The sequence below is a fragment of the Notamacropus eugenii genome, chromosome 7 (genome assembly GCF_028372415.1).
Source record: "Notamacropus eugenii isolate mMacEug1 chromosome 7, mMacEug1.pri_v2, whole genome shotgun sequence".
NCBI classification, from domain to species: Eukaryota; Metazoa; Chordata; class Mammalia; order Diprotodontia; family Macropodidae; genus Notamacropus; species Notamacropus eugenii.
In genome coordinates, this window is record NC_092878.1 from 116217393 (window position 1) to 116244893 (window position 27501).

The 27501-nt window shown below is 34.9% G+C and overlaps 1 protein-coding gene across 6 annotated transcripts in view; it reads left to right on the forward strand.

Annotated features, from left to right (window-relative positions):
* CAMK2D (calcium/calmodulin dependent protein kinase II delta) overlaps positions 1-27501 on the forward strand; it is a 334877-nt gene that overhangs the window by 257553 nt on the left and 49823 nt on the right. For all 6 annotated transcript variants that reach the window (XM_072624938.1, XM_072624941.1, XM_072624939.1 and 3 more), the window contains 5 exons: positions 5004-5087; positions 18540-18634; positions 22509-22631; positions 24587-24670; positions 25185-25227. In XM_072624938.1, the coding sequence (XP_072481039.1) occupies positions 5004-5087; positions 18540-18634; positions 22509-22631; positions 24587-24670; positions 25185-25227 (429 nt within the window). The remainder of the gene's footprint in view (positions 1-5003; positions 5088-18539; positions 18635-22508; positions 22632-24586; positions 24671-25184; positions 25228-27501) is intronic.

Consider the following 27501-nt stretch of genomic DNA (forward strand, 5'->3'; position numbering starts at 1 on the left):
CGTGAAAATCTGTCAGAAATGTTATAGAAAAAGCAAGCATAAGATGTTATATTCCATTGGGGGCATTCTACCATAGGTGCAGCTTTTGTCCTTAGGCACAAGGACTCACTATAATCTTCGTTACTAATTTAATCCTTTTCAAAACTAACTCATAATTAATTGTCCTAAAAATAATGTCCATCTTTCCCAGGTTATTTTTAGTTTATTTTTTAAAGTTTTATGTGTTTTTCAAAAATATTTTTATTTAATTTTTACATTTACCAAGTTATTCTCTTGAAAAAAAAGTGCTACCCTTTCCCCCATTTCAATATCAGAATTTCAGACACTTCTTGTTTTTTCTTAGCTTTAAAAACCTCTATTAGGAATGAGAGAATCCAAGTTCTTTATATCAAGTAACATAGTTCCATGCGCATACTGAGCCATTAGTGAATGTATTTTGAACTGAGTTGAGGTGAATTTGCACAGTAAACCTTTTATTCTCATTCTCTAAGTTCTGATTTTTCCACCTTCCTTCTAATGTTCTGCTTCTTATCCTCTGTTACCATCCTTGAAGACCTGTCATTGAGGGCTAAGGACCAACTTCTGTATTCTTTCTCTAGAGTTGCTAAGATGGAAAGAGGAATTGCTAAAGAGCAGTGTTTCTCTCTTGCACTCTCTCCCCAGGCTACGAAGAGGATATTTTCCTTGCTTCATAGGCTCCATTGCAACTAAACTAAATAATAAATATGAAACTATGATCATAGAAATAGATGAATAGGGCACTTAACTTTCTGCTTGATACTTTTTACTGTCTCTTTCTTGCACCTCATTCTGAAATTACAAGCAATTTTACAGTGTGACACAGTGATTAGTTTGCATTTTTTCCAGCAATAAGTTATTCCTAGAGTCCAATTAAAGCATTCCACCTGTTCCTGGTGCTTTCTAGAGGGACTGTGAGAATTTACTTTATGTTTGGAAAAGACGGATTTCCTTTCATTTTACCGTAGATAGAAAGATAGAGCTCAATTCTCATGCAAAAGAAAGATGATATTTTATTCCATTCTAATTTGATATTTCAGTTCTCTGTTCCCAATGAGACATTATAAAGTTAAATATTTCACGCCTTTTGTGCATATAAATTCTTCTAGAATTTCAATATATTTCAAGTTATAAAGCAGTATTAAATATAGTCAATGAGGTTCTAAGGGAGAAAAGAATGAATACTATTATATTCCTCCAAGGTTCTGTACATAAACAATGACTTGTAATAGAACTTTTGATGTTCACACTGAAAGATTTTTTTCTTGCTTGGAAATGTCTAAGTTGTAGTTTTAGATAACCATTTTTTTTTCTACTTGTTTTACTTTGAAAGTAATATTGCGTTTATCGTAATCATAAGAAACTTAAAAATTGCGTAGCTCATCCCATGTTAAAAGGTAAATAATTAAATCCAGTGAAACTAAATAAGGTACACAAAGTCACATAACTTTTGAGTCATAGAACTTGGACTAGATACTACCTCCAATTGAGTTCAATTTAATTTAATAAGCATTGAGCTTGGAACAGGGAATACAGAGGCATAATGGACATCCCCTGCCTGTAGCTTGTATTCTATTGAGAAGAAATGACACATACACAGATAATTACATGCAAAATATATTCAAAATCATTTCCGGGGAAAGCTTCGACTTCATATGATAGATAGTTTGTTACCAGTAGTGATGCAGCAGAGTAGCAGAGGGAGAACAATGACTGCATCCAAGGACCTGGCTTCCAACCTAACCTCTTGTTAGGTTCTAGCAAGTTCCTTAAGCTCCATAAGCCTGTTGCCTCATGTCAAAGATGAGGGTTGGACCAGATGGCCTCTGCCTCTTCCAGCTCTGTGGAGGTTCCAAAGGATACAATGGAAAGATAGAGAAACCTGGAATGAGAGATTTCAAAGAATGTTTGACTCCAGCAGTGATGACCAACTTAAATACAATGATTTACTACAACTAATTGTACAAGTAGGGTTAAATCTGTCTCTGTCCACTGGATCCAGGATCCAGCCACATTTTGACCTTTCAGATTTACCACATTCCATAGAGATAACATTGTCAGAGTTTCGGGAAGAAACCAAGCACACACTTCACTATTTACTGACTCCACAGAGCTCTGGTAAGCAGCTATGGGGTCTCAAGTCAAAGCAAAATGGCCTGATTCAAATTTATCTTATTTGTTAAGCCACGTCTCTCCATAGAACGTATGTATATGTGCGTACTTACACAAAGCAATTGAATACAGAATACATACAAGATAAATGTGAAGTAATTACATGTAAGGCAGTTAATTAAGGAGGGCACTAACCATTTGGGGTATCTGGAAACACATCTTATAAAACTGTAGTGTCAAACTCAAATACAAACAGGTCCCTGGACCTGTGTATTAACTGAAAAAATCAGAAATTAACAATATCTATGTTGTATTTTTCATTCATTTTGTTAAACATTTCCCTTACATTTTATTCAGGTTCCCCCACCTCAGATCTGCATGCTTCTGGTACAGAAAGAGGTCCTTGAGTAATGTCGTAAAGGAAGTTAGATTTTATTTGAGGTATAGGTGAGGAGAAAGTATATTCCAGGAAAACAGGGGATGATCAGTGCAAAGTTATAGTGTTTGAATAAAAAGAATCTTTTAACCTGGCTTTTTTCACGTTTCTAAACAATAACTGATAAGAACCTTTTCCAAATTTGTTACTTATGGATTTTTTTTTAATTTCATTTATTCTTCCTTACTCTCAAAGCCACAATGTTCCACAACTTTGCTGTTTTTGTTGTTTAGTCATGTCTGACTCTGCGACCCTGTTTGGAGTTTTCTTGGCAGAGATACTAGAATGGTTTGCTATTTCTTTCCCTGACTCATTTTACAGATGAGGAGACTGAGGCTGGGGAAACTGAGATGAGGAAACAGGGTTAAGTGATTTGTCCAGGGTCACAAAGTTAAGCAAGTGTCTGAGGACAGATTTGAACTCAGGTCTTTCTGATTCCAGGCCTGACTTTATCCATCACATGACCTAGATGCTCTTGCTATTTAGCAGTTCAATAAGCATTTGCTAAGTACCCCAACTCTGGCAGGTTGTAGGATGCTCTTGCCTAGACAGACTAGACAGGAAGGTCAGTTACATATATGAAACTGGCAAACAATTTGGGAGTTATCAGTAAGCAGGGTTATGAACATGTCATGCAGATTCAGCCCCAAGATTGATCATAAATGACTCATTGAATGCCAAAGGAATAAGGAGTAGATACAAGGCCAGGTAACGGAAATGACAACGATAGACTTCATAAAGGCAAATGTTCTGAATTTGACACTGACTATTTGAGAGGTTTTATAGCATCTGAGAGGAGACCAAAAAGCATTCTTAGAGAACTGATATGAACAATCATGGAGATGTGAATATAAAAGGTATTTAGGATGCCCCGAGAAGGTAGACTGGCTAGATTAAGAAGTTCGGATGGATAATATTGGACCAGTGGTTGAAAGACCTTGAATATGACTGAGGAATTTCAGCTTTCTCCCAGCTCTGGCATCTGCTTCCCCCTTGGCTGTTCTTTATCACCATTTTAAGCAGTCAGTATAGTGTTTCCTCTTTCTCTTCATGAGTAAACCCTCCACTATCACCTCTCTATCCTCTTCTTCCTACTTCTGGCACTAAAATTCAGATATTTCAATCTGGCACCAGTCTGTCTTTTCTTTTATTGAGGATCCCATCTTCTCTTTGCCGCAACATTCCTCCAGGCTTAATCAAATATATAATCTAGTCAATGATGTCATATGTATACATATATGTATATATACACACTTATGTATGCCCATGTGTGCCCATGTACACATATGCATGTGCACATATACACACATATGCGTGTATATGTATATGTTTGTCCAGAGGCAAAGCTGATTGATATTTCTTTGGGAGTGATTTCTCTGAGTGTTTCTGAACTTCCCCTTTAAATGATATCCCACAGATTTTTTTTTTTTAAATGGGACAGCTGCATGGCACAGTAGATAGAAAGTCACGCCTGAAAGCTGTCCTCAGACACTTCCTAGCTCTGTGACCCTGGGCAAGTCACATAATCTTGTTTGCTTCAGTTTCCTCCTCTGCAAATGAAATGGCAAACCACTGCGGTATCTTTGCCAAGAAAACTCCAAATGAGTTCATGAACAATCAGAAATGACTGAAATGGCTGAACAAATATAGATTAGATAGATAGATAGATAGATAGATAGATAGATAGATAGATAGATAGATAGATAGACTTCTTTGAGTTTGTAATTCATTGATAGTTTGGGGCTTGCTACAGTTACCCCTGATAATTGCAAATGACAGTCAGTTACACAATACACAAAAACCTACTGGAATTGCACCTTAATGTCAGTTTCAGCAACCTACCATGAGACTACCTGGTAAAGCTGCTTTGTATTAAGATCTTTTGCTATTTTGATAACCATTTGGAGAATGATACTAAGTAGATGAATCTTAAACAAGATTCTGTTCTGCTGACAATAATAAATATTACAATGAGGTTTCTTATTTTCTTTTACGGTACTTAATCCTTTGCATATTCATTTTCTGACTCTCCTACAGATTTTGGGTTAAATCCCATGTAAGTGAAACTGAATATGAAGTCCTAGCCAGTTCTCTGCTTAAATTTGCCAGAACTCCATACAACAAGGCTCATTTTCCTTCTGAGCTAAGAAATGGATTCTGTTTTCAACAGTGTTACAAGCCAGGACAGACAAGTATTGACAGAACCACGCAGAAGGGCTGATCTGCTGTAATAGTGCTAACATCTTTATTTCCTTTCAAGGCAACAAGTCACTGTAGTGTAAAGAGAAGGGAAACAAAGTAATTTATTTTATCAGATTAAAAAATTATTTCTTCTATAATACTTATCCTTAGGAAACAAAGTAATTTCCAGAAACAAAGTAATTTCTTTTATCAGGTAAAAAATTATATCTTCTATAATACTTGTCCTTTCTCCCAGGCTTTGCCGGCACACCTGGATACCTTTCCCCAGAGGTGTTACGAAAAGATCCCTATGGAAAGCCGGTGGACATGTGGGCATGTGGTAAGGAATAATTTTAAAATATAAATTGTATAGTTTTCTGGCAAGAGAAACCGTGGGCCCTCCTATACAATTCTACCTTTGGAGTTTGAAAATGACTGGTTTTTTTTTTTTTTTTTGATGGAGTTTTTGTCTGCTTTTTTCCCATTTCATTTTGTCTATTCTGTTTTTACCAGTAGCAGTAGTGAACATGCTTTCAGTTTCTAAATTGCATAATCTCTAATGCCTTGTGTCAGTTACACTCATGTTCTCTCAGCTGGTTACACATGTCACCAATAGTAACTGGTGATAGCTGGGAATACAGCTTAAGGGAGCTTAAATGATGTTCACTGGTTTAACCTGAAATTGAAAAAGAAAACTTGATATCGTTAACATCATATCATCATAGATTACTGGAAGGTAAGTGTTGGAAAGTACATTAGATATCAATCACCATGCTCTAACTGTCCTAAGTCAGAGGTATCAAAGATGCAGCCCACAGTGGTCCACAGCATTCCCAAGTGGAACCCAAGCTGTATGAGAACGTATTTGGGAAATGCTTAACAAAATAAACAAAAATACAGTAAAATATAACATTTTAAACATTACACTTTAAAACTAACATGTAGCCCACAGTCATCCTTGTGTATTTTATATTTGAGTTTGACATCACTGCTGTAAACACCCCAGAAATCACTCTTTTTACCTACCGGAAAATTTGCTGTAATATTTGTCAAAGGAAATTTCTATGCTGTCTCTCATTTAATCTGTATTTCATTATTCTGTCCTTTTATTCTCAGGGTTGTCATAGCTTGACACGTAGTGGTTTTGAAAGGGCCAGAGGGTGTTACAAATTATATAGAAAGCTTTTACCAAATAAACAGATTTTCCCGGCCCCTGACAATGTGGTGGGCTTGCAAGTGTGTAGAGACTCCACTGGGTTTTTCTGGGGCTACAGCTGGTAGATACCACTGGTACATCCACCAAACTTCTCTGACATTGGTGTTGGTCAGAGAAGGAATCAAGTTATGCAAAACTTTTTCATAGTTTTAACAATAAAACTTTAACTCTGTCTTTGCAAGTTTTCTTCTTGCTATACCTCTAGCAATAGCCAAAATGGTCTCATGTCAGTTTAGAATGTGGATTCAAAATTCTCAAACTATGGGACCACATTTACTCCTTTCTTTGTGAAATCAATTGAATTTAATAAGCATTTATTAAATACCTTCTTTGTAAATGACAATGTTCTAGGCCCTGGAGGAGATGCATAGTTTATGAAAGATATTCTTCATAAAACTTACAAAGTAGCTTTCAAGATGACTAGAATTTGGCATTTGTAGCTAGAGTATTATTTCAGGGACTTCAGAAAGCATTTTGTCCTCAAGATTCTGTCCCTAATCAGCCTCTCATGTAACCCTAAATTCCCACTAGTAGAGTAATTTGTTTTTATTAATGATTTATCTCTGAAAAAAGTCCTTGTACAAATGCCCACATGTTAAAGGGAGAGGGTTAGCAGATGATTCAGAAGAACCCAGTAAGCGTTTACTATAGTTTGGTTAGGGGAAGACACAACAAATAAGACACGTTTCTTCCCTCAAAGGAGTTAACAATCTAGTAGAAAATATCTTAGTACCCATCGATATATTTGTTCATATAAGTTTTAGCAAATTAAAGCTGTATCACATATCTCTCTCTCTCTCTCTCTCTCTCTCTCTCTCTCTCTCTCTCTCTCTCTCTCTCTCTCTCTCTCTCTCTCTCCTAGATTGTTAAAATGGAAGAATCTTTAAAGCTCATCTAGTGTCTAACCTTCACATTTTAATGTTATGGGAGTGAAGGCTCATAGAGGTTAAAGGGGGCACACTAATAATTGAAAAAAGCCAAAATTCAACCCAAGTTGGTTCTAAGGACATTGACATTAAATATCCCTCCCTCTCCCCTCAGTTCTTTTTTCTCTTGCCTTTCTCTTTGTATGAATATGTCTTCCAAGAATTATTTTATTTGAGAACTAGAAGTGTTATACGTTATTCCAAATGCAATAAGTTAAAATGCTCATATATGCACATATATATGAATAATTATACATGAGCACACATATACAAATTCTCTCTTTAATAGGTACTTGTGGAATGGATGAATAAACAATATGACATTAGTAGACTATTACATATGAATGAGTTTTCCAGGAAATAAAAATTTACCCATTCAAGTGCTTTCTACATTTTAATAACATTGCACAAAGTGTATTCTCTATTTTCCTGCTTCCTTAAGCAGCATGGTATGATAAAAATAGCACTGAATTTGGAATTAAAGAGCCTAGAACTGAATCCTAGATCCAATCTACACAGCCTGTCTGAACTTGGACAGGTCCTCTCACTTCTTTAGGCTTCAGATTTCTTATCTGCAGAATGAGATAAGCAGGAGAAACAAGTGATAAGCTTTTGTCCAAAACTAGATAGACACTTCTAGATATGCTGTGCTTTAATAATTTTTGTACAGATTTCATTGCATTTTATGTTATACTTCTCCCGTGTACGTATCAGCATATATATGCATACTCATTTCTGCATTTTTGTTTTACTACAGTACATCTTTAAGTGACAAAATCTAACAGGCTTATTTCATGTCTGTAATATGATAGATCCCATCATTAGAGAGAGTATAACTTTATATTAGGGACAGGGCTATAGCAGTTAGGTGAGGGTCAGATTTTCTTCCTTTTTTAGAGGTAAAAACAAAGAGCTTCCATACCCTGCACACTCAAACTTACGTAGATTCTTTGTTAAGGTTGTGGTGTGAAAGATCAAAAGAGCCCAGCTAACCCATCTGTACTTCAACATTGACAGAAGGGGGGGAAAGTAGCACTTTGAATAATAGTTAAGAAATCCACAGGGAAAAATCAATAAGCTCCTTCATCCATCCCAGGACTACGTTTAAAAAATAAAATCAGAAGCCATGAGAACTGAAAGAGGCATCTCACTAGGAAAGCCAGCCCATGCTCCAATAATAGACTGGAATTTCAAAGCAGAGCCTGGACTGGGAAAGGGGAAGGGGCTACAGAAAATCACAGCCGCACCCAAACTAAAGACAAATGACATGAGGGTTCTGATCAGGCACCCAAAGCCAGCCGGTTTTCTGAGCATGGACACTGGGGGTTAGGGGGGATCATGGCCAAGGACCCAAGACCAAATGGGGCCTGACCACCAAGGAGCATAGAGAGGATCAAACTTTGGCACTAAAAGCCCAAATAAAATATTGAGGTTGGATATGTGAATAAATAGAAGATGATACCGAACTTTGTGCAGAACTGTTTTGGATCAAGAGATTCCCAAGGGTGTCACCAATGAAATAATATCAATATTCCATATGTATGTGATGAATGGCATATCATCCAAGTACCTAAGGATAAAGTTAATCAAATTATAGGGGAAATTAGATAGCAAAACTATAATAATAGTGGGCCTCATTGGATCTCTTTTCAGACCTAGATAAGCCTATCAAAAACAAGACAAACATGAGAAAAGTATCTGAATAAAATATTAGAAAATTTAGATATGAGAGACCTTTGATAATTACTGAATGGAAATAGAAAGGAGTACACACACACACATAAATAGAAATATACAATATATATGTATATATATGCACACCTATATATGTATGTATATGTGTACCTATGCATGCATATATGTATATGTATGTGTATATTTCATAAATGTTTATGACACCTTTACAAAAACTGAAATCCAGAAAAATAGAAACATTAAACTCATTTTTTACTGTGATGCAACAAAAATTATAATTAATAAAAGATTGTTGAAAAAGATTAAAGGAACATATAAAAACATAATATACTGTGGTTAGGTTGAATTTATGCCAGGAATGTGGGATTAATTCAATATTAAGAAAACTATAAGTATGATATATCATATTTATACTAAAACAATAAAAATCCCTTCATACTAATAGCTCTAATTTATATAATGCCTTAAGATTTTCAAAATGTTTACAAATATTTTCTCATTTTTTAATCGCTACAACCTGAAGTGTAGGTGATATTATTGTCCCAGTTTTATAGATAAGGTAACTGAGACATATGGAGATTAAGTAACTAGGCTGGGGTCACACTTGGTAAGTGTCTGAAACCGGATTTGAACTCAAGTCCTTCTGGTTTCAGGAAAGTATTCTATGCACTATTTAACCTAACTTCCTATTATTTTATCAAAAGATGCAGAACAGGCTTTTGAGAGAATACAGAACCTATTTATGTTTTTTAAAATACTAAACTGTTAGGATTAAATTGATCTTTCTTTAATATGATAAAGAGCATCCTTTTAAAATAAGAACTAGTATTATCAGTAATGGATAGAACAGTTAGAGTTTCTTTTAGTAAAACCAGGGGTAAATCAAGGATTCCACTATTGTTTGATAAAATTCTAATAATAAGACAAGAAAAAGAACGAGAAAGAATAAGCATAGGCAAAGAAAACAAAACATTTGTTTTTTGTTTTTTGCAAACAGCACAATTTTCTATTTAGAAAACCATAGAGATTCGGCTAGAATTAATTGAAATAATAACTACAGCAAAGTTTCAGGATATAAAATAAACTTATAGAAATCATTTGTCATTTTTTATATTATCAGTGAAACCTAGCAAAAAGGTAAAAGAGGTATTCTGTTCAAAATGATTACAGTGTGTGAATACACACACACACACACACACACTCACAAATTTTGCCTGCCAAAGAACACATGGGAATTATGTCAGTGCAAATACAAAACCCTTTTTATATATTCAAATTATTGGAGAGATATGAACTGCTCATGGTTGGGTCATACCAATATAATTTAAATGAAAATGCCACCCTAAATTAACTTGTTCATTACCATGCCATGCAAACTATCAAAGGTTTTCTTTAGAAAGATAGGAAAATAATAAAATTTATTTAAAGGGACAAAAATTTGAGAACCCTCAAGAAGAAAAATGATGGGAAAAAGGAAAAAAGAATATGGCCATGGAATACCCAATCTAAAACTGTGCTACCAAGCCATAATCACCAAAACTATTTGGTACTGGTTTAAAAAAAAAAATAGAATGTTTCATTGGTGAGACAGATTAGGAACAAAACAACAGATGAACATAGTAGTATAGTGTCTGATAAAAGACCATAATTACAGGGTTAAGAAATCACTAGTCAACAAAACAGCTGAGAAAACTAGAAAGCACTCTGACAAAAATTAGCTATAGAGCAACATCTCACAGTATACACCATATTAAGCTCCAAATGGGATGAATATGTGATCTATATTTTACAAGTCATATAATAAAAAAATTGGGAGAACAAAAAAGATAATTTTCAAAATTTTGAGTAAGAAAAGAGTTCTTGACCAAACAAGGGATAGAGATGATCATAAGACATAAAATGGACAGTTTGGGGGAAAATGAAAAAGTTTTGTACAAAGTCAATGCAGTTAAAATTAGAAGAAAAATGGTTAACATGAGGGGGATTTTTGCAGCAAATTTTTCTCATAAAAAATCGATATCCATGATATATAAAGAATCAAATAAATTTATAAGAATGAGTCATTTCCCAATAGATAAATGATCAAAAGATATGAACAGATAGTTAGAAGGAAGGAAGGAAGGAAGGAAGGAAGGAAGGAAGGAAGGAAGGAAGGAAGGAAGGAAGGAAGGAAGGAAGGAAGGAAGGAAGGAAGGAAGGTGAGCTATCAGCAACCATACAAAATGAATGAAAAATTAAAATGAAAAGTACTTCATGGTTCCATCTTATACCCATTAGAATAACAAAGATATCACACACACACACACAAACGAAAATTCTAATTGTTTGAAATTATGTGGGACGATAGATACACTAAAATCCACTATAAATAGAGCTCCGAATTTTGTGTACCTATTATGAAAACCAGTTTGGAACTATGACCAAAATATCACCAAGTGTATACCATTTAACCCCATGGTAACAGAAAGAGGAGAAGGATTCCTATGAGTACAAATATTCTTAGTATTTTTATGGTAGCAAGGAACTGGAAACTAAGTACATCAGCTGGAAATGAATGGACAAATTATGATATATGAATGTATTGAAATATTATTTTGCCATAGGAAATGACAAAAAAGTATGGGTTCAGAAGATCTTTGAAAGATTTGTGTGAACTGATGCATAGTAAAGGGATCAGAAATGGGGGGAGGAGGGGATTTATAGCTACATTATAAAGAAAAACAACTTTAATCCATGTGATGACTGACCAGAAGATCAAGGATATGGCATACTTCCACCTCTTGAATGAAATATGGTGGACTGGAGGTGCAGAATGAGATACCCATTTTCACATATGGGCAATATATTGATTTGTTTTGCTTGTCTGTGCTACATTGTCACAGGGAAAGGTTTTGAGGAGGAGGGAGGAAGAGATATTGTAACAGTGATGCCAACAAGGCAAACAAACAGAGTGACATTTAAAAATATATATATTAATGAAGCATTTAGAGAGAGGGCATAACAAAAATCAGAAGAAAGTTCAGAGCAAGACTGACAAACGACAATTTCGGAATGGGGTGAATTGAGTATATAGTTTAAAAACAAGCTGTAGATAATGAAATTCCCAATTTCATATGCAATACTCTTTTGTACGTGCAGTACTTCTTTATGTAGGGCAATGTCTATTCATTGTTACTTATCAAGTTCAGAACAAGTTTTAAAAAAGCTTTAAAGGTACAAGGGAGATAAAAAATTCCTTATACTTGGGTTCTAAAAGAAATACCTGCTCAGCATTCAAAAAACAGATCTCAAGAAGAAACACCATCTCTGTCTTAACATCTTTTTCTTTAAAAAGCAGTTACAAAGTAACAATCTTTTCATAGAGTCAGGCTGTTTTTCTTTTTCCTCATTGGTATTTCCCGTGCTATAATATTAAGCATCTGCTGTGATTTAAAACCAGGCTAAGTATTTTGAGGTTCTTTTGTCTTATCAAGAGATCTTTTTTAAAAAAACATTTTACTAAACTGTGGCATTGACCATGTTGTTGTGTTGTGCAGATGAGCTTTTATGATGCACTCCCTTAATATCTTACTTTGTGTACGTTTTCATATTGTCTGACAGTTCTGTGATGCCTTTGTGAATTTGTTTCAAGGTTCCAAAATGTCATAAACGCAACTTTCCCACTCTGAAATACAGAAACAAACATGGAAGAACAAAACTTACAAATACGTAGACTCAATGGATGGATTTTTTTTTTCAAATGAGAGCAAGTCCAACCCAGAGCCAAAAGGCACCCAAACATTCACTAGAATTCTAACATTCATAAAGCTTATTCACTTCCTGGTCCATGGGGAGTTCTCTCAACAGCTGACCCTCATTTCATCATACCATGTGCCTTTTGAACATTCCTGTCTGGAGGACATTTTTGCAAACAAGCTTTTTCATGTGATTTTTAGTGAAGTATCTGCTTTGGCTCCCACCAAACTAACTGCTGTCATTTTGTAGGGATTCTAAAATCTTCCATTTGGGTAATATGACAGCTAAAGAGAACACAAATTTATATATAACAAGAATAAGAAATGTGCTGACATCATGATAGACTATTACCTGGTGATGAATTTTTGCTTCATTGCCATATTTCATATAAATACATGTCATCTATGTGAAAATATTTGTATGTATGAATATATATGAGAGTGAGTATGGATATTTGTCTATGTGGGTGCATTTTGTATTGTCTAACATTTTGTATGCTATACTATGTATATGATATAGCGTTGGATACGTGTGTGCATAATATATATATATAAAATGGTATTTAACATGCATAGTGTGTCTAAACATATTTATGAAATGTATAAATATATTGATATATCTTCAGAGCAAAACAGTATAAGATACTTCAATATAATACAATACAATGAATATTTAATAAATTATTATTATGTACCAGGCACTGTTCTACACACTGGGAATAAAACAAAGGAAAAATAATCCCTATGTTCAAGGAGCTTTGGGAGAGGTGGTGGATACATAACTAGACACGTTCCAGATACATAGAGTAGATGGTTTGTAACATTAGAGAAGAAAATTATATAAACATGGAAAGAGACTGAATCTTTTATCCTATTGGCATAAGGAAGGCCCAGAGGAGGAGAATACATTTAAGAATGCAGATTGGTACTTCTCCTGCAACTCATAGTCTTAGACTTTCTGAGGGTCACACAATCAATTGTGTCAGAAGCAAGATTTTCACCCAAGCTTTATTGGCTTCAAGGATGGTGCATTCCATGGTGCTGCTATGTAGAATATTTTTTTAGCCTTTTTTCAATCTTCCCTAAACAGTACATATGAGGCTATAAGGTTATGTTACCTTTTATTGTTTTGTCGTTTTTGCTGTGTATTTGTGATATCACTGGTGTAGAGAACTCCCCAACTGGAAACTAACTTTCAGTGGATACAAATGGGCAGTCTTAGAGAATTGCTTGGGGCACTGAAAGTGTAAGTGACTTGGTCCTAGCCACACAGCTGGCCATGGATGGCCTTCCTGGCCCCATGACACTATATTACCATCTCTCTGTGTTATATTAGGTTCAGCTTCCTAATAGGACCATAAGTTAAAAGCTCACAGCTGTGAGATGGTAGGACAAAATGTAAAGAGCATGGGAATTTGAAGCTGAGTCTATGTGCACATCTCAGATACCTTATTTATTGGTGACCTACAGGAAGTTACTTAATCTCTCTAGTCATGCCTTCTTCAGAACGAAGTTATTAGACTAAGCCTACACTGTAATCACCAAGTCATGCATAGAACCCCACTCTGAAATCACCCTTCCTCTCTCCCTTACCACCCCAACGAAAGTATCACAAGATAATACACTTCCCCAACAACAGAAGTCAATACATGAACAATCCTGCTAACTGATCCCTTTGCCACCAGAACCAGCTTTCTCTAATCCATTCTTCATGCAGCTACCTGAACCAATTCCCTATAGTGAAAAAAAAAATTTCCAGGGAAGAAGAAGAGATTTATTGACATCACCTGCTAGATGTTAACAAGCTGTTACTCAGCCTGCAATGGTCCCAAACAGGTACCTGTTTTGTTATCCTCACAATAACCAAGACTCCCAAGAGGATATGGGCAGGCCCCATGTCATTCTTTAGTAGTTCCACTGACAAGTGTTTCTCTCTATAACAAGTCAACAGGGATTTTCCTGATGTTTTCTGTCAAGAGCCAGGGAACTAAAGAAGAGAACAGAGGGAACTGAGGCAGAATGCTCACTTGAGTGAGCATTTGATAGGGAACAGATCCATATGATGAACTGAGCAAGTGAGTGAGGGAGCTTAGGACCTGAGGAATCAGAGAGTTAATGAGTTTGGAATTTTAGACAGTAGTGGTTTAGTACTAGAAACGTAATATGGTTTAAGATTAGACAAAGAGTAATCTTGATCTGCCACATTCTTGAGAGTCTATGCGAATGGGTGTTGTATCAGTGTTTGACCCACTTTACCCTCCATCTCATCCTGAATTCCCTTTGGCAAGCATCTCTTACTGCTACTTCTTTAACAGGCCCATGGCAATAATGAAGTCTATGTGACGTAGTATAGATACTCAGTAAATATGAATGAATAACCATCATCATAACAGTTTATATTTATGTATCACTTTAAAATTTAAAAAATTTTCACATACGTAATCCGATTTGAACTTCACAAAATCCCATAATTGCAATGGTGTCTATTTTCTATCCATCAATCAAAAAGCAAGTATTAAGTGCCTATGGCTCACAGATGGTTTTCTACCCTTTGACAATATCATTTTATGTCATGTACTTTGGATAAAATTATTTTATAGATTAAAGATTCTTGTTGTGTATTTGTCTCCTCCACCTTTCATTGGTTACTCTCAGAGTTTTGATTAAGTACATAATGCAATACTCTTTAGGAATTGGGAGACATGAAGTCTTCAGTACAAGTGGAGATATAGACTCAATATATATTTTTTCTTTTATATATTCATTCCGTAATTAAAGATGATCAAGATGATATGGAAATTTAGAGAATAGGCAAAGTGAGATTCTATCTAAATTTATTTTGTTTGTTTTAGTCAGGGATAAACAGTAGATACTAGGGAGAGGAGCTGATACTTTCAAGGATTCACAATTGGAAGAAAACTAAGGATGAAAATGACATCTAGTTCTAACTAGGGACATGTTAAGCCCAAATGAGGCTGAAGTAGATGAAAAGTTTTCATATTAAAACCTCACATAACAGAGTTCTGAGTAGGCATAGCCCAAGAAATGTGCTGATTTTAATGAACAAGCCAAAATCAATTGAGAACCTCACATTTATGCAAGCAAGAATTTATATAATATTTGAATTGATAGGGTATTATGTATTGCTTGGACGTGATTTTTTTTAAATGTCTCAGCTGGATGTATTCCTCTTATTAAGTCCTTTCATATAAAAAGAAGAGAACTTTTTAAAGAGGCAGTATGGTATAGTAAATAGCTGGCTTTGGAGTCAGGAAGACTGAGATCCCCACCCCTCCTTTAACATGTACTATCTTTGTCACTTTGGTCAAGTAAAGTTTAAATCTTCATGATACCATCAAAGTTTCTATACTATTTATTGCCTGGATAGATGAAATCAAATTACCAGACAAAATAAAAATAACTTAATTCATGCTGTTATTTTTTAAAGATACTTTTTTGGGTAGAAAAGCCATCTGCATTATATTTTCTAACTCCAGTGGCATTGCCCAAAAAGTCAGCCAATCCAATCTGTGTTTATTTACCCATTGTCACCTGAAGATCACTTCGAGAACTGAAATCATAGTGCCTAAGGGGAATAACTACCCTCTGATAGGCATATCTTATGATTTCTGTGTCACAGATATTACTCCAGTGGGCACTTCATTTTATGAAAACTTTGTAGGGTTGCTGTATATATCAAATGTGATAAGTAAAGTGTTTTGCAAACCTTAAAGAAGTACGTAAATGCTAGTGATGGTGAAAATAATGATGATGATGATGAGATAAATAAATTGTTGTTGTTGAGTCTTTTCAGTTGTGTCTGACTCTCCGTGAACCCATTTTGGGATTTTCTTGACAAAGATACTGGCATGGTTGCTATTTCCTTCAGCTCATTTTACAGATGGGAAATTGAGGCAAACAAGGCTAAGTGACTTATCCAGAGTCTCATAGCTAGTCAGTGTCTAAGGTCAGTTTTGGACTCATAAAGATGAGTCTTCCTGATTCCACTACACCACCTATAGACTCTTTATTAACTGCTTACATCATTCCAGGCACTCTGGAAAATGCTGCTAATATAGACTCAAGCAAATAAGTCAATTCTTACCCTCCTGGTGCTTGTTTACATTCTAACAACAACAATAACATGTAAAAGACAAGAGGGGAAGAAAGAGAGCAAACACTAAAGTATTAATGTCATAGGTAAAAAAAGTTGAAAACATCTCATTCAATTCTTTACATCAGGTTTACAAGAGTAAAACCTACAAATATCTTAAAAGCTTAGGAATCGTGATAAGGATTAGATGAATGGGAAACTGAATGAAGATCAATCTTATAAAACATATATAGAAGTTCCAATTCAAAATGGAGTAGGGTCAGGGGACAGGGAGGGGATGCAGGTCATGGGGTTCCAGGTCACAGGTGACATCTGGAAAGTGAGCTGGGCCTGGCTAAGCATAAAGTCTAGAACTGAATCCAAGAGTAAAAGATACATTCCAAGGGAAGTTCTTATGGAGAAAATATAAGAAAATATTCTGAGGGACAGAAGCCCAAAATGTTGGTGATTTGAGTTTGTCTCACATGAGAGATCAACTTAAAACAGTATTCTGTTATCTGGGATTTACTGTATCCATGCAACTGGTGAAGCACATGTGTGGGAGAAGCAACTAAAGGAGAAAGCAGGAAGGAATCGGAAGGGAGGAAAGAGAGTAAGGTATACTAAGAACGCAACTTAGGGTCAAGCAGAATCAGTAGACTGCCTGCATATGCAGCAAATTGACAACTGTGAACAAATCACAGAGAAAAGGGAAGGGTTTTTGGTGGCAAGCTAACCTACTGCTGAAGAACTATCCTTGGTAAGGAATTAGTGTCTGTTAACCCTGAACAGAAAGTCTTAGTTAGACTGTTTATTTCTCATCAAATAAGGATGAGTTAGAAAGGTATCAAATTTTATCTAGGTGGGGGAGAGCTTTATTTCACTGTTTGTTTTAATGTTGGTCTGTCTGTCTATCATGTACATATTTTTTGAAATACAAAGCTCTTTAGAGTTCTCTAACATTCCTATGCTGTTTTAATGATATCTTTTATTTTTATAAATTATGAAGTGAAATTCATGTTAACCACTCTCAGTTAACTAGACTTAGATGGTTAACCTTCCTATGTGGACCAGTGTCTCAGAATGATGCTAGGGTACCATCACTCACCTACTGGTGGTTTACTTGATTGCAGGCAAAATCAATAGCTGAGGAAAATCTGAAAAACTGAAATCTCTGTATCAGTGCTCTCAAACTCAAATAGAAACAGATCTCTCTAAGAACAGCATATTAACTTACAAATCCCAGGTTGACATTATCTATGTTTCATTGCATTCTTATTTATTTTATTAAATACTTCCCAATTACTTTTTAATCTGAGTTTTGCCTTGAGTTTGATACCTCCTTTCTAAAATGATGGCAATCTTAACACATATGAAAGATAATGGGAAGGAAGGGGAAAGGAATGTGCATTTGGACAGCAACCACTATGAGTCACGTACTGTGCTAAGTGTTTTTTACAAATGCTATCTCATTGGAGCCTCCTAACAACTCTGTGAGGTAAGTGCTTATCATTGTCCCCATTTTACAGGTGAGGAAATTGAAACACAGAGGTTGAGTGACTTGCCAAGGGTCATATAGTTAGCAAGTATGTGAAGTCGAATTTAAACTCAGATCTTTGTGATTCCAGAACCAGCAGTCTATGTACTATACCACCAGCTGCCTAATAGAGATGTCTGTTCATATGGAAGGTGATAATAATTGATATGTATGTCGTGTGTAAAGGTTAACAAAGGGTTTCACATGCATTATTCACCTTTATTCTTCACAATGCTGTGATGGATATTACAGGCTTTAGTACATGTTGGAAAACTACGAATCAGGAAATTTGAGCGATATATTCAAGTTCACATGGATCATAAGTGAAAGAAGCATTGAGTGAAAGAATTTGGGTCCAAACCAAGTGTTCCTTACTCTATACTATTATTGTCTCCCAACTTCTGAGATCCAGAGAATGAATCTTAGGATTCTCTGTGAGATTTTCTAGCAAACTATTTTCTCCTGATAGAAGGGATAGAAAAAGCAGTGTCAGTGTTAAATATTGCTTCTTAATAGGTCAGTCTGACTTAATTTTTTCCTTTTATTCTCTGCACAAATGACAAATTATAATATTGTGTTAATTTCTCCCAGGTGTCATTCTCTATATTCTCCTGGTGGGATACCCTCCTTTCTGGGATGAAGACCAACATAGGCTCTACCAGCAGATCAAGGCTGGAGCGTATGACGTATGTAATCCATTTAATCAGAACTGGCAGTTGGTTTGGTTTCTATTTAGCAACAATTCAGATTTTCTTTTTCATATTTCATTTTGCTATTGTTGAACCTAATAGTAACCATAGTTATGAATGCAAGAAGGTCCTCTTAGTGTTTCCCCACTTTGTTAGGGAAATATGTGTATGAGATTAGAAATGCCTCATCTCAGTTATTCTGCTACTATTTTGTCCTAACTCAGTGTCCCATTGACTGAGAAGAGCCACCTTCTAAAATCTGGAAGGAAGAATGGTTGCCCCTGACTTTGTGAAAACTCTAGTTCTTGACACATTTTAAAAAGACATTTTTAATTGAAAGAAGACTACGTTTCATACAGTATTTTTCAGGTAAATTGTTTTTTCCCAAATCAGTCACATGGTTTTGGACTATACCTAACTCTGGCCTAGTTATCCCAATCCAGTACCTTACCATACCCTAGTAACCATCGCCTAACCACCTGAACTTACTTTGAAGTCTGAAATTGACTTCTCTTTAGCCCAACAGAATGACCACTAATATCCAACATTAAGTGGCTGCACTAAATTTAATTTGAATTAGAAAACCCAGATACAGTGTAATGTATACTAAATACTAGAGAGAATATACATATACACACATATATACATGTATATCCATATACATAATTTCCACTAGATTATAACCTCCTCAAAAAAAAGGCAGTTTTTCATTCTGTCTCTGTATCCCCTCCTCAGTCCCTGGCATACAGCAGGTGTGTAATCATTACACATTCAGAGATTTTGTATCTTTCTGAGCTCTGTATCAATGATACTTCCATATCATCCTGTGACAAATACCTCAATCAGTATTGGCTTGCAAATTCATCTTCTGTTCTATAGGCTCTTACCTTACGTTACCTTATTTTAGATGTGAAAATAAAGACTGAAAAGGGTACATTAGAGATGTCTTCCGTGCCTTATAGATGTGGGGATCTTGTCTCCTTTTTCAACAGAAAGGTTCAACAGCAGCAGTATCTTCATTTATATGTTTCCTGTGCGGCACACTGTAGTGTGGAGTAGAGGGTGGAAACATTTCCAGGTGTATTATGAAAATCCTGTAGTGATTTCAATCAACTTTTCTACATTTCTTCTTTGGAACACAGTTACATTAAATTTTCTCAGGGTAGCTGTATACCATGAAAACATTTATGTTATGACTGAGGAGTTATATGCTTCCTTCTGCTTAGCAAGAGAAGGGAATGTAAGAAGTTGGAAGGCAGGGAAGTAACTGTGCACCCCAAGTTCTCCTTTCAGGGACCATATAATTTGTGTTGAGCCCATTCTAACATATTAGGAAATTTGCAAAGCTACTATTCTACCCAAGGGGCATAAGATATTACGTCTCTGCAGAGATCCATTTGTAGATGCCCAGTGGGAATAAAATGCTTATTGAAGACAATATTGGCCCTTTAGACTCCAGAAGTACAGATAAGTAGCCTGAAAGAAGTAATTTCTTAAATATATCACTTGAGCCTGAAACAATATTTATGCAAAAGGAATAATTGGGGGGGGGTGCAGAGGTGGGGAAGGAGGACAGAAGTCTCTCCTAACCTCAACAAACTAGATTCTATTACAATGGCTAGGAATTTGTTATATATGCATATAGGAACTGAATATTTCTTTGTACATTACTTTTAGCTGAGATTTGTAACGTGAAATGATTTTCCTGTTATATCATATAACACGACATTATTAAACTGCTAAAGATAGGCTTCTAGAATCAAGATGGAATATACTATCCTTTATGAAAATTTACATAGTAGAATAGGTAGTGCCTCTTTCCTTTAGTTATTCTTTTTTGCCAGTGGTTCAGTTATCAAACCATTTTTAAGTGCTGAAAGTAGACAAGGAAGTGACTTACTGAATGAAGTGCCATAGGGAGAAAGTGGGGATAGCCATCCTGAGGATTCAGGGATATAGTGGAATGAAGGGTAGCAAGAGAGCCAGTTTCCTCAATCTTCTCCTGAAAGAAGCAATGTTGATGCTGAAATGGAGCAAAAACAACCCCAAACCTTCAAACAAAAATTTTTTAAAATCACTTAAATGAGATAAAAACAAATCTCTTCTAGAATAGGTTAAAAGGAACAATGAAAATGTACGAAAATCTCAGTAGGGCAATAAGATGAAACTCAGTGATTAGGGAATATACATAAATAATATAAATACAACAGTGGAGTCGATGGACAGTGAATTATTTCATGGGAGAATAGACTCAGAGGTAGAACGTTAGAAGCAGGAAATTACTTATCTAAAAAAAAACTGGAAACAATACAGAGGAGTTTCTGCCAGAGAGATCAAGGACTTTCCAAAGATTGTGAAAAGAAAAAAAATAATCTTTCCATTTTATTTTATGAAATGATATAAGAAATATCCCCAGAAATATTAGGAATCTGTAACAGCTTACAAAGGGGATCCACGGGTTACCAGGGAAAAAATTCACACTGAATACACCCAGTCACATAAGTATAAATCTTCAAATATATAATGACAAGGGTATGATCCTACAAAAAAGCTACAGAGACACCACATACCAAAAACAGTAACATTGATTCTAAATGATTTTTTTCCATGAAAATGAAAACTAATAAATGAATCTGGAATATAGTTAAGGAGCTTAATACCACAATCATTCCCCTAGAAAAAGATACAAAAGATTGGCATTTTAACATCAAGATAACATTATGTTACTCATAGACAAAAGACACAAATGCATAACAGCTTTTGCATCTCACAATGAACGAGTACCCAATACATTTGAAAAATTGACAGCTGAAATATAAAGGGAAGAACACAGAGAGATCATGAGTGTAGGTGATTCAAACAGTATTTAGCAGTCAAATTAATGCTTATCTCATGCTGTTCTGAAAGCAGAGTTAAAAATAAAGCAAATAAAAAATAATGCTATCTTCGTGAAGAGAAAAGGGGAAAAAAAGATGTGATAGCAGAAAAAAATATCATGGCCACTATATATAAAAGAAGAGAAAGTAAATAAATGAGAGATGCAATTTTATTATACTGCTAAAGTGAAAGGCATTTTTAGAAAAATATAATTTGAAGATCATGTATATATGCATGACCTTTTAAATTTTTACCTTTATTTGGAAGCTTCTTTTGGTTAATGTTGAAAAATTTAGAAGCTTTTTAGTAATAGGAAAAAAGAATGACTGTCTTCTATATTAGATTAGCTTAAAAAAAACCTTCAACTTTAAATGGCTTCCTAAACTTGGCTATTCATATGCAGCTACACTATCAACTACTTTTCACAGCACTGTGCTTTATTCAACCCATTTCTGTGGAGGTGAAGAAAATAAATATGAATTATCAATCCAGGGAAAATGCACTCAATATAGAGCTTAGACAAAAGTAAAAATTGATTATATGTTAGATTATCAAGTATTGGAATGAGCTAGTGATGAAATATTGAAGTTTAGGACTTTATTCAGTTTCTCTCCAGTAGATTTTTTGAAAGATGGAGGACTCAGTATTTTGCTTATGTAAATAAGATGAGAGACTATTAGATATCCCTGTTGTAATACTGCAAACATATTCTTAGAAAATGAGTATGAAATGTCATTTTAAGGCAAAACAATGTTTTGAGATTGAGGGCTTTCAAGTTATTTTCTCAGCCTTAGAATTATGCCATATCTATCCCACGTTGATTTTGCTTGCTCATCAGTTAATCCACTCTTTCATGAATGTGTGTGTACGTGTGTGTATAAATGATTTTCACATTGATGAAAATTAAATTCACAGACTCTCAGTCTCATGAATTTGTTATCCTTTCTATTGAACTTCATTTGATTTCTCTTTTTGCAAATTTATGTTTTTAAAGTTTCCATCACCCGAGTGGGACACTGTGACTCCTGAAGCCAAAGACCTTATCAATAAAATGCTTACTATCAATCCTGCCAAACGCATCACCGCATCTGAGGCATTGAAACATCCATGGATCTGTGTAAGTTTTCAACATTTCGAAATCAACACATATCATCCTCCAAAATTAGAGTCACACATTCAAACACACTTGGAGATATATTTCTTAGTTAAAATAATTCATAGGATTTTAAATCTTCAGAGCTTGGAGGGACTTTAATGGTCATTCCTTCTAACTTCCTCATTTTGTGGTTATCTGGTAAGCAGGCATTCTGGTATTTCGATTTGAATGTTATGATTCCAGATCTTTTTGCTCTGCCCCATTTTCTTCTACTGCTTACCAAAGTGCCAAACAGATCATAGAAACACAGCTTTTAGATCTGGAAGTTGCATAAAAAGTTATCTGGTAAAATGTCTTCATTTTATGAATAAAGAAATTGAGGTCCAGATAGGTTAAATGACTTGCTAATAATCATAATATTTAATAACAATAGCTATAATAAACAAAAACAGCTATAATAAATATAGGTAAAACCAAAAGTTGGTAAATAAATAATGGCAGTCAAGGCATAATAGAAATTGCCAAATTAATTTTTATCCTAGATACCTATGAATATTATTATTTCCATTCTGAATTATTTTGTGATAAGGTAAGGATCAAATGAAATAACATTAATAATGATAGATAATGATGAAGATGAAGAAGATGGTGTTTTAAAGTAAAGCTTGAAGTTAGGAAAAAGATAGGTTATCATCAGATATTTTCTATTAATCACATGTGCAATTGGAACTTTGGAATAAATTTAAGCTTTTTTCAGAGAGTGGCATTTTTAATAAGGTAAGTAGTTTAAAAGTAGAGAAACAGAAAAATAAATAAATCTGAGGATAAGAAAGCACAGAGAGGCTTGAATATATTTTCAGGAATTGCCCTTGTCATGAATAGTCTCCAAGTGTCTGTAGATATAGCACAGATTATTAGATCGAATGGAGTGCTAAATGAAGTTAAAGAGGAAAGGATGGAAACTGGAGTTCGAGCATAATTTGGGAAAGGCTTTTTTTCTTTATTTTTTGGTTTTATTCATTTGTTTCTTTATTTAGCAATAAAGGTAGTTAGTTGGTCTAGTGGTTAGAATGAAAGACTTGGAGTCAGGAAGACCTGAGTTTGAATTCTGCCTCTGGCACTCGTTATGTGATTCTGGCCAAGTTAGCTAACAACTCTGCACCTCAGTTTCCTTCTGTGTAAAATGGAGATGATTCTAGCACTTAATTTACAGGGGTATTGTGAGGATCGAGTGAATTAACATATAGCTTTGTAAACCTTACAGTGCTACATAAATGCTGACTATTCTTATCTCCTTATTACTTGTTTGTTTATTTAGAGACTGAGTCTCTTTCTCGCCCATGTTCAAAGTGTAACTACCATAGTGACCACTCCTGTTGTTGATCAGCCCGGGAGCTTTGATCCGTTCTGTTTTCTGACCTGAGCAGCTTCATTAAACCTGGTGGGACCCACCTCTCGAGGGCTCCCCATACTAGTTCAAGACTTACTATGGACTCTAGAGTGTCTTTTACCCACTGTTGCTCCAAACTTCTAGCCTCAAGAGATCCATCAGCCTCAGCCTCCCCCAGCAACAGAAATTTTAAGCATAGGACACCATGCTTGGCTGAAAACCCTTTTCTAAAGTATTTGCTATAAATTTTTATACTTTTGAAAAAAGTAAGCTATACCATATACATAAAAAATAATAATCTTCAGGTATGAAATAATTGTTTTGCTGAGGAAGATTTTTTTTAATACTACTTGTGTAATTTATAATTAGATTCTTTTAAGTTGATAGCATGGGGAAAGAGGCTATTCACGTGAATTTAGTAATGTGAAAGGAATACTATAACTATAATACTATAATGTATAACATACTGTAGTTACAATACTATAATGTATAATATTATATACAATATACTAAAATATATTATATATAATACTATAACATGTTATGTATTACATAAAGTTAACAATCATTTTAATTTTTTTTCCAGCAACGTTCTACTGTTGCTTCTATGATGCACAGACAGGAAACTGTCGATTGCTTGAAGAAATTCAATGCAAGAAGAAAGCTGAAGGTAAGAAGACTTTTTGAGGGAAGATACTTTTCTCCTGATACTTTTAATAGAGTAGCAACTGTGAAGTGGACCCATTTCAGTGAAGGAAACATTTTCCTGCTAATATTTTATGACTGATGGATGCCATTTGAGAAAGAATAAAAATTTTACCTTCTTCTGAATCATGAGTAAATGTAATATTCATTTGATATTTAATGAGGGAGAGAGAGAAAGAGAGATAACCCCAAAAGGAGAGGGAAGAGCCATCTGCATCACTGTATCTACTTCAACAAAAGTTTCTTCCATCTTTTAAGAACAACTGTGTCCCATGATAATCTGGAAATACATATAAGGGCATTGTGAGGGACCTATATGTGGGACTTTCATGATGAAAGCACAGTCAAAAATAAAGTTTGGAAAAGTCTTGACTCAAATGCTTTTTTGACACTGGAGAAGTTGCTTGGGTTTGGCCGTGTTCAATCAGAGGTGTATCTGCAGATGTAACCTTATCTGTGCATGCTTGCTTCCTTAACAGGGTGCCATTCTCACAACCATGCTGGCTACAAGAAATTTTTCAGGTATGTGTGTGTGTGACCTGACTTTCTTTTATCTACCATGGCTTCTTGGAGCATCAGATTTTGGATTCAAGTCATGTAACAATATATTACTTGAGTCATACCATAGGACAGAAGGACTTATTCCATTGTAATCTTCTTAGGTATAGGCAGTACATCACAGGTGACAAACCAAAATAAATCGTTATCAGGAATAATTGTATTTCAGGGCATCACTCTGAAATGTCAAGTAATTAATTAAGAATAAGATGTTTGAAAGTCATACCTAAGACAAGGCACAAAATGGAAATTACTACTCAGGGGTGTGATTTTCATAGACCTAGGAATTTTTGAAGGGACAGTTAATCTTTGCAGAACTTTTACTGGTATCTTGACAGAGTTCATATAACACATATGTATGTGTATGTATGCATGCATATATGTGTGTGCACCATACATGCATGTATTTATGTATATCCACATACAGACACAAATCTATATACACACGTAACTTGCTCTTGAGAAGTAGCTCAGGTTTGGGGCAGTTCTCAGAATATGTCGGACACAATGGGAACTTCATAAATACCATTTAGATGATCATAACCAAGTTACGTTATGCTTTAGTTATGCCCATACTTTAGGAGGTGGAGTACAGTTCTGTGGCCTCACTTATCCAGATAATTTCCTTACTTCTCTTTTTTCCCCTTTGTGTAATGTTTTCCCAGACTGACTTTTGGAATAAGACTATGGAATGATTTTGTTGTTGTATCCTTCTGGTTATTAGTTATGAAGGATTAAAATCTCTCCCACTTTATCTGTCCGCTTTCTTGATTAAGACTACTCAGAAAAAAAAAAAGCGGTAGTGGAAGAAATCCCAAAATTATATCCCTTTCACTTGCTTTTCCAATTATAAATAAAGGTACGTGTATGAAAGCCTTCCAAAGGCCTCCTCCAGAGAGGTTTTCAACGTTGTTTCAAAGGATAAACAATTAAATAACAAACACCACAGTGAACAAGGCAGCTGAGTTGATCTGTTGTGTGTATTTTGTCCTTTTAATTTTGGGGTTTTAAATCCATGGTGTTGCCTGTGTTGGGTTCCCCATTTTATGTACAGGTATTTAATATAATTGAGATTTATGTGGGTGAGTTCAATTGTCTCATTTTTAAAATTATGCAATAAATATTGTAATCAATTGCAAAATAGGCTAATATTTTATTGGGATATGCTAGTTTGCTACATTTTATGGCACTCTAAAGAGGAAATTGTGGTGATGACTACATATTTTTTCAATATACATCTTTAGCATGAATATCATCTGTTTAATTAAGGAGTAATTAAATATTCATTGGTACCAATGAAGTCATAGACACATCTGTGCCTAAACATATAGTAACTTTTTTCTTCCTGTCATATTGCTGTCACATCCTTACATTCTACTATACTAAAAAAATCATAGCTAATATAGGGGTCTTATATTAGTTCTGAATTTCTCATCACCCACCATTCCCAAGTTCACAACTTAGCGTAGCAATCAGTTGTAACATCTTGCACTTGATGATACATTTTTATTTTCCAGTAATTCTGTTTCATTGCAATACTTGTTCTTTAAAGTTCTTTGTCCATAAGTATATGGTTATAAAGTGTTTTTTTTTCTTTTCTTCTTTTATGTGGAATATATTTCTTGTGAGGTAAGGTCCATAGTAACTGAAAGGGACATCTCTGCATTTCCCAGGCCAAATCCCTGCTCACCCCAAACCATTGTCTTCTTCCTGCTTGCTCTTGCAATTCTAAGTTTGCTTTCCTAATTGAACTGCCTCTGGGTTGCTATAACAATCGTTTTTTCAGCTCTATACAATCACAATCATTCACTGTTTTATTGTCGCTTTAATTTCTTAAAATATAATAGAATTGTTGAGGATTAAAACTATATACAAATAGGAAATGAACACTTATGGGTATCTTTTATATAAATATATACCAAAGGGGCAGTGAGATTATGGCACACACCAACATAAAGCCAAGTAATTCATCTTTCAAATTCATATATTCAGGAAGCTTTATTTGGTCCAGATATTACATTCTAAAGGTTAAATCACTTTTCAGCTTCTCATATGGGGCTGCTACCAACTGAGATCACCCTTGCTGCTTGTGATGACATATTTGTGATTAGTAATTCCATGTAGTAGTCTAAACATTTGTCACTTAGGGGGTAAGCACTGTTTCAGGTGACTGCCCCTTTAGTGGTAGGATATCCCTGCGATAGAATGGTAGCTGCTGAGAATATCCTATGCATTTGA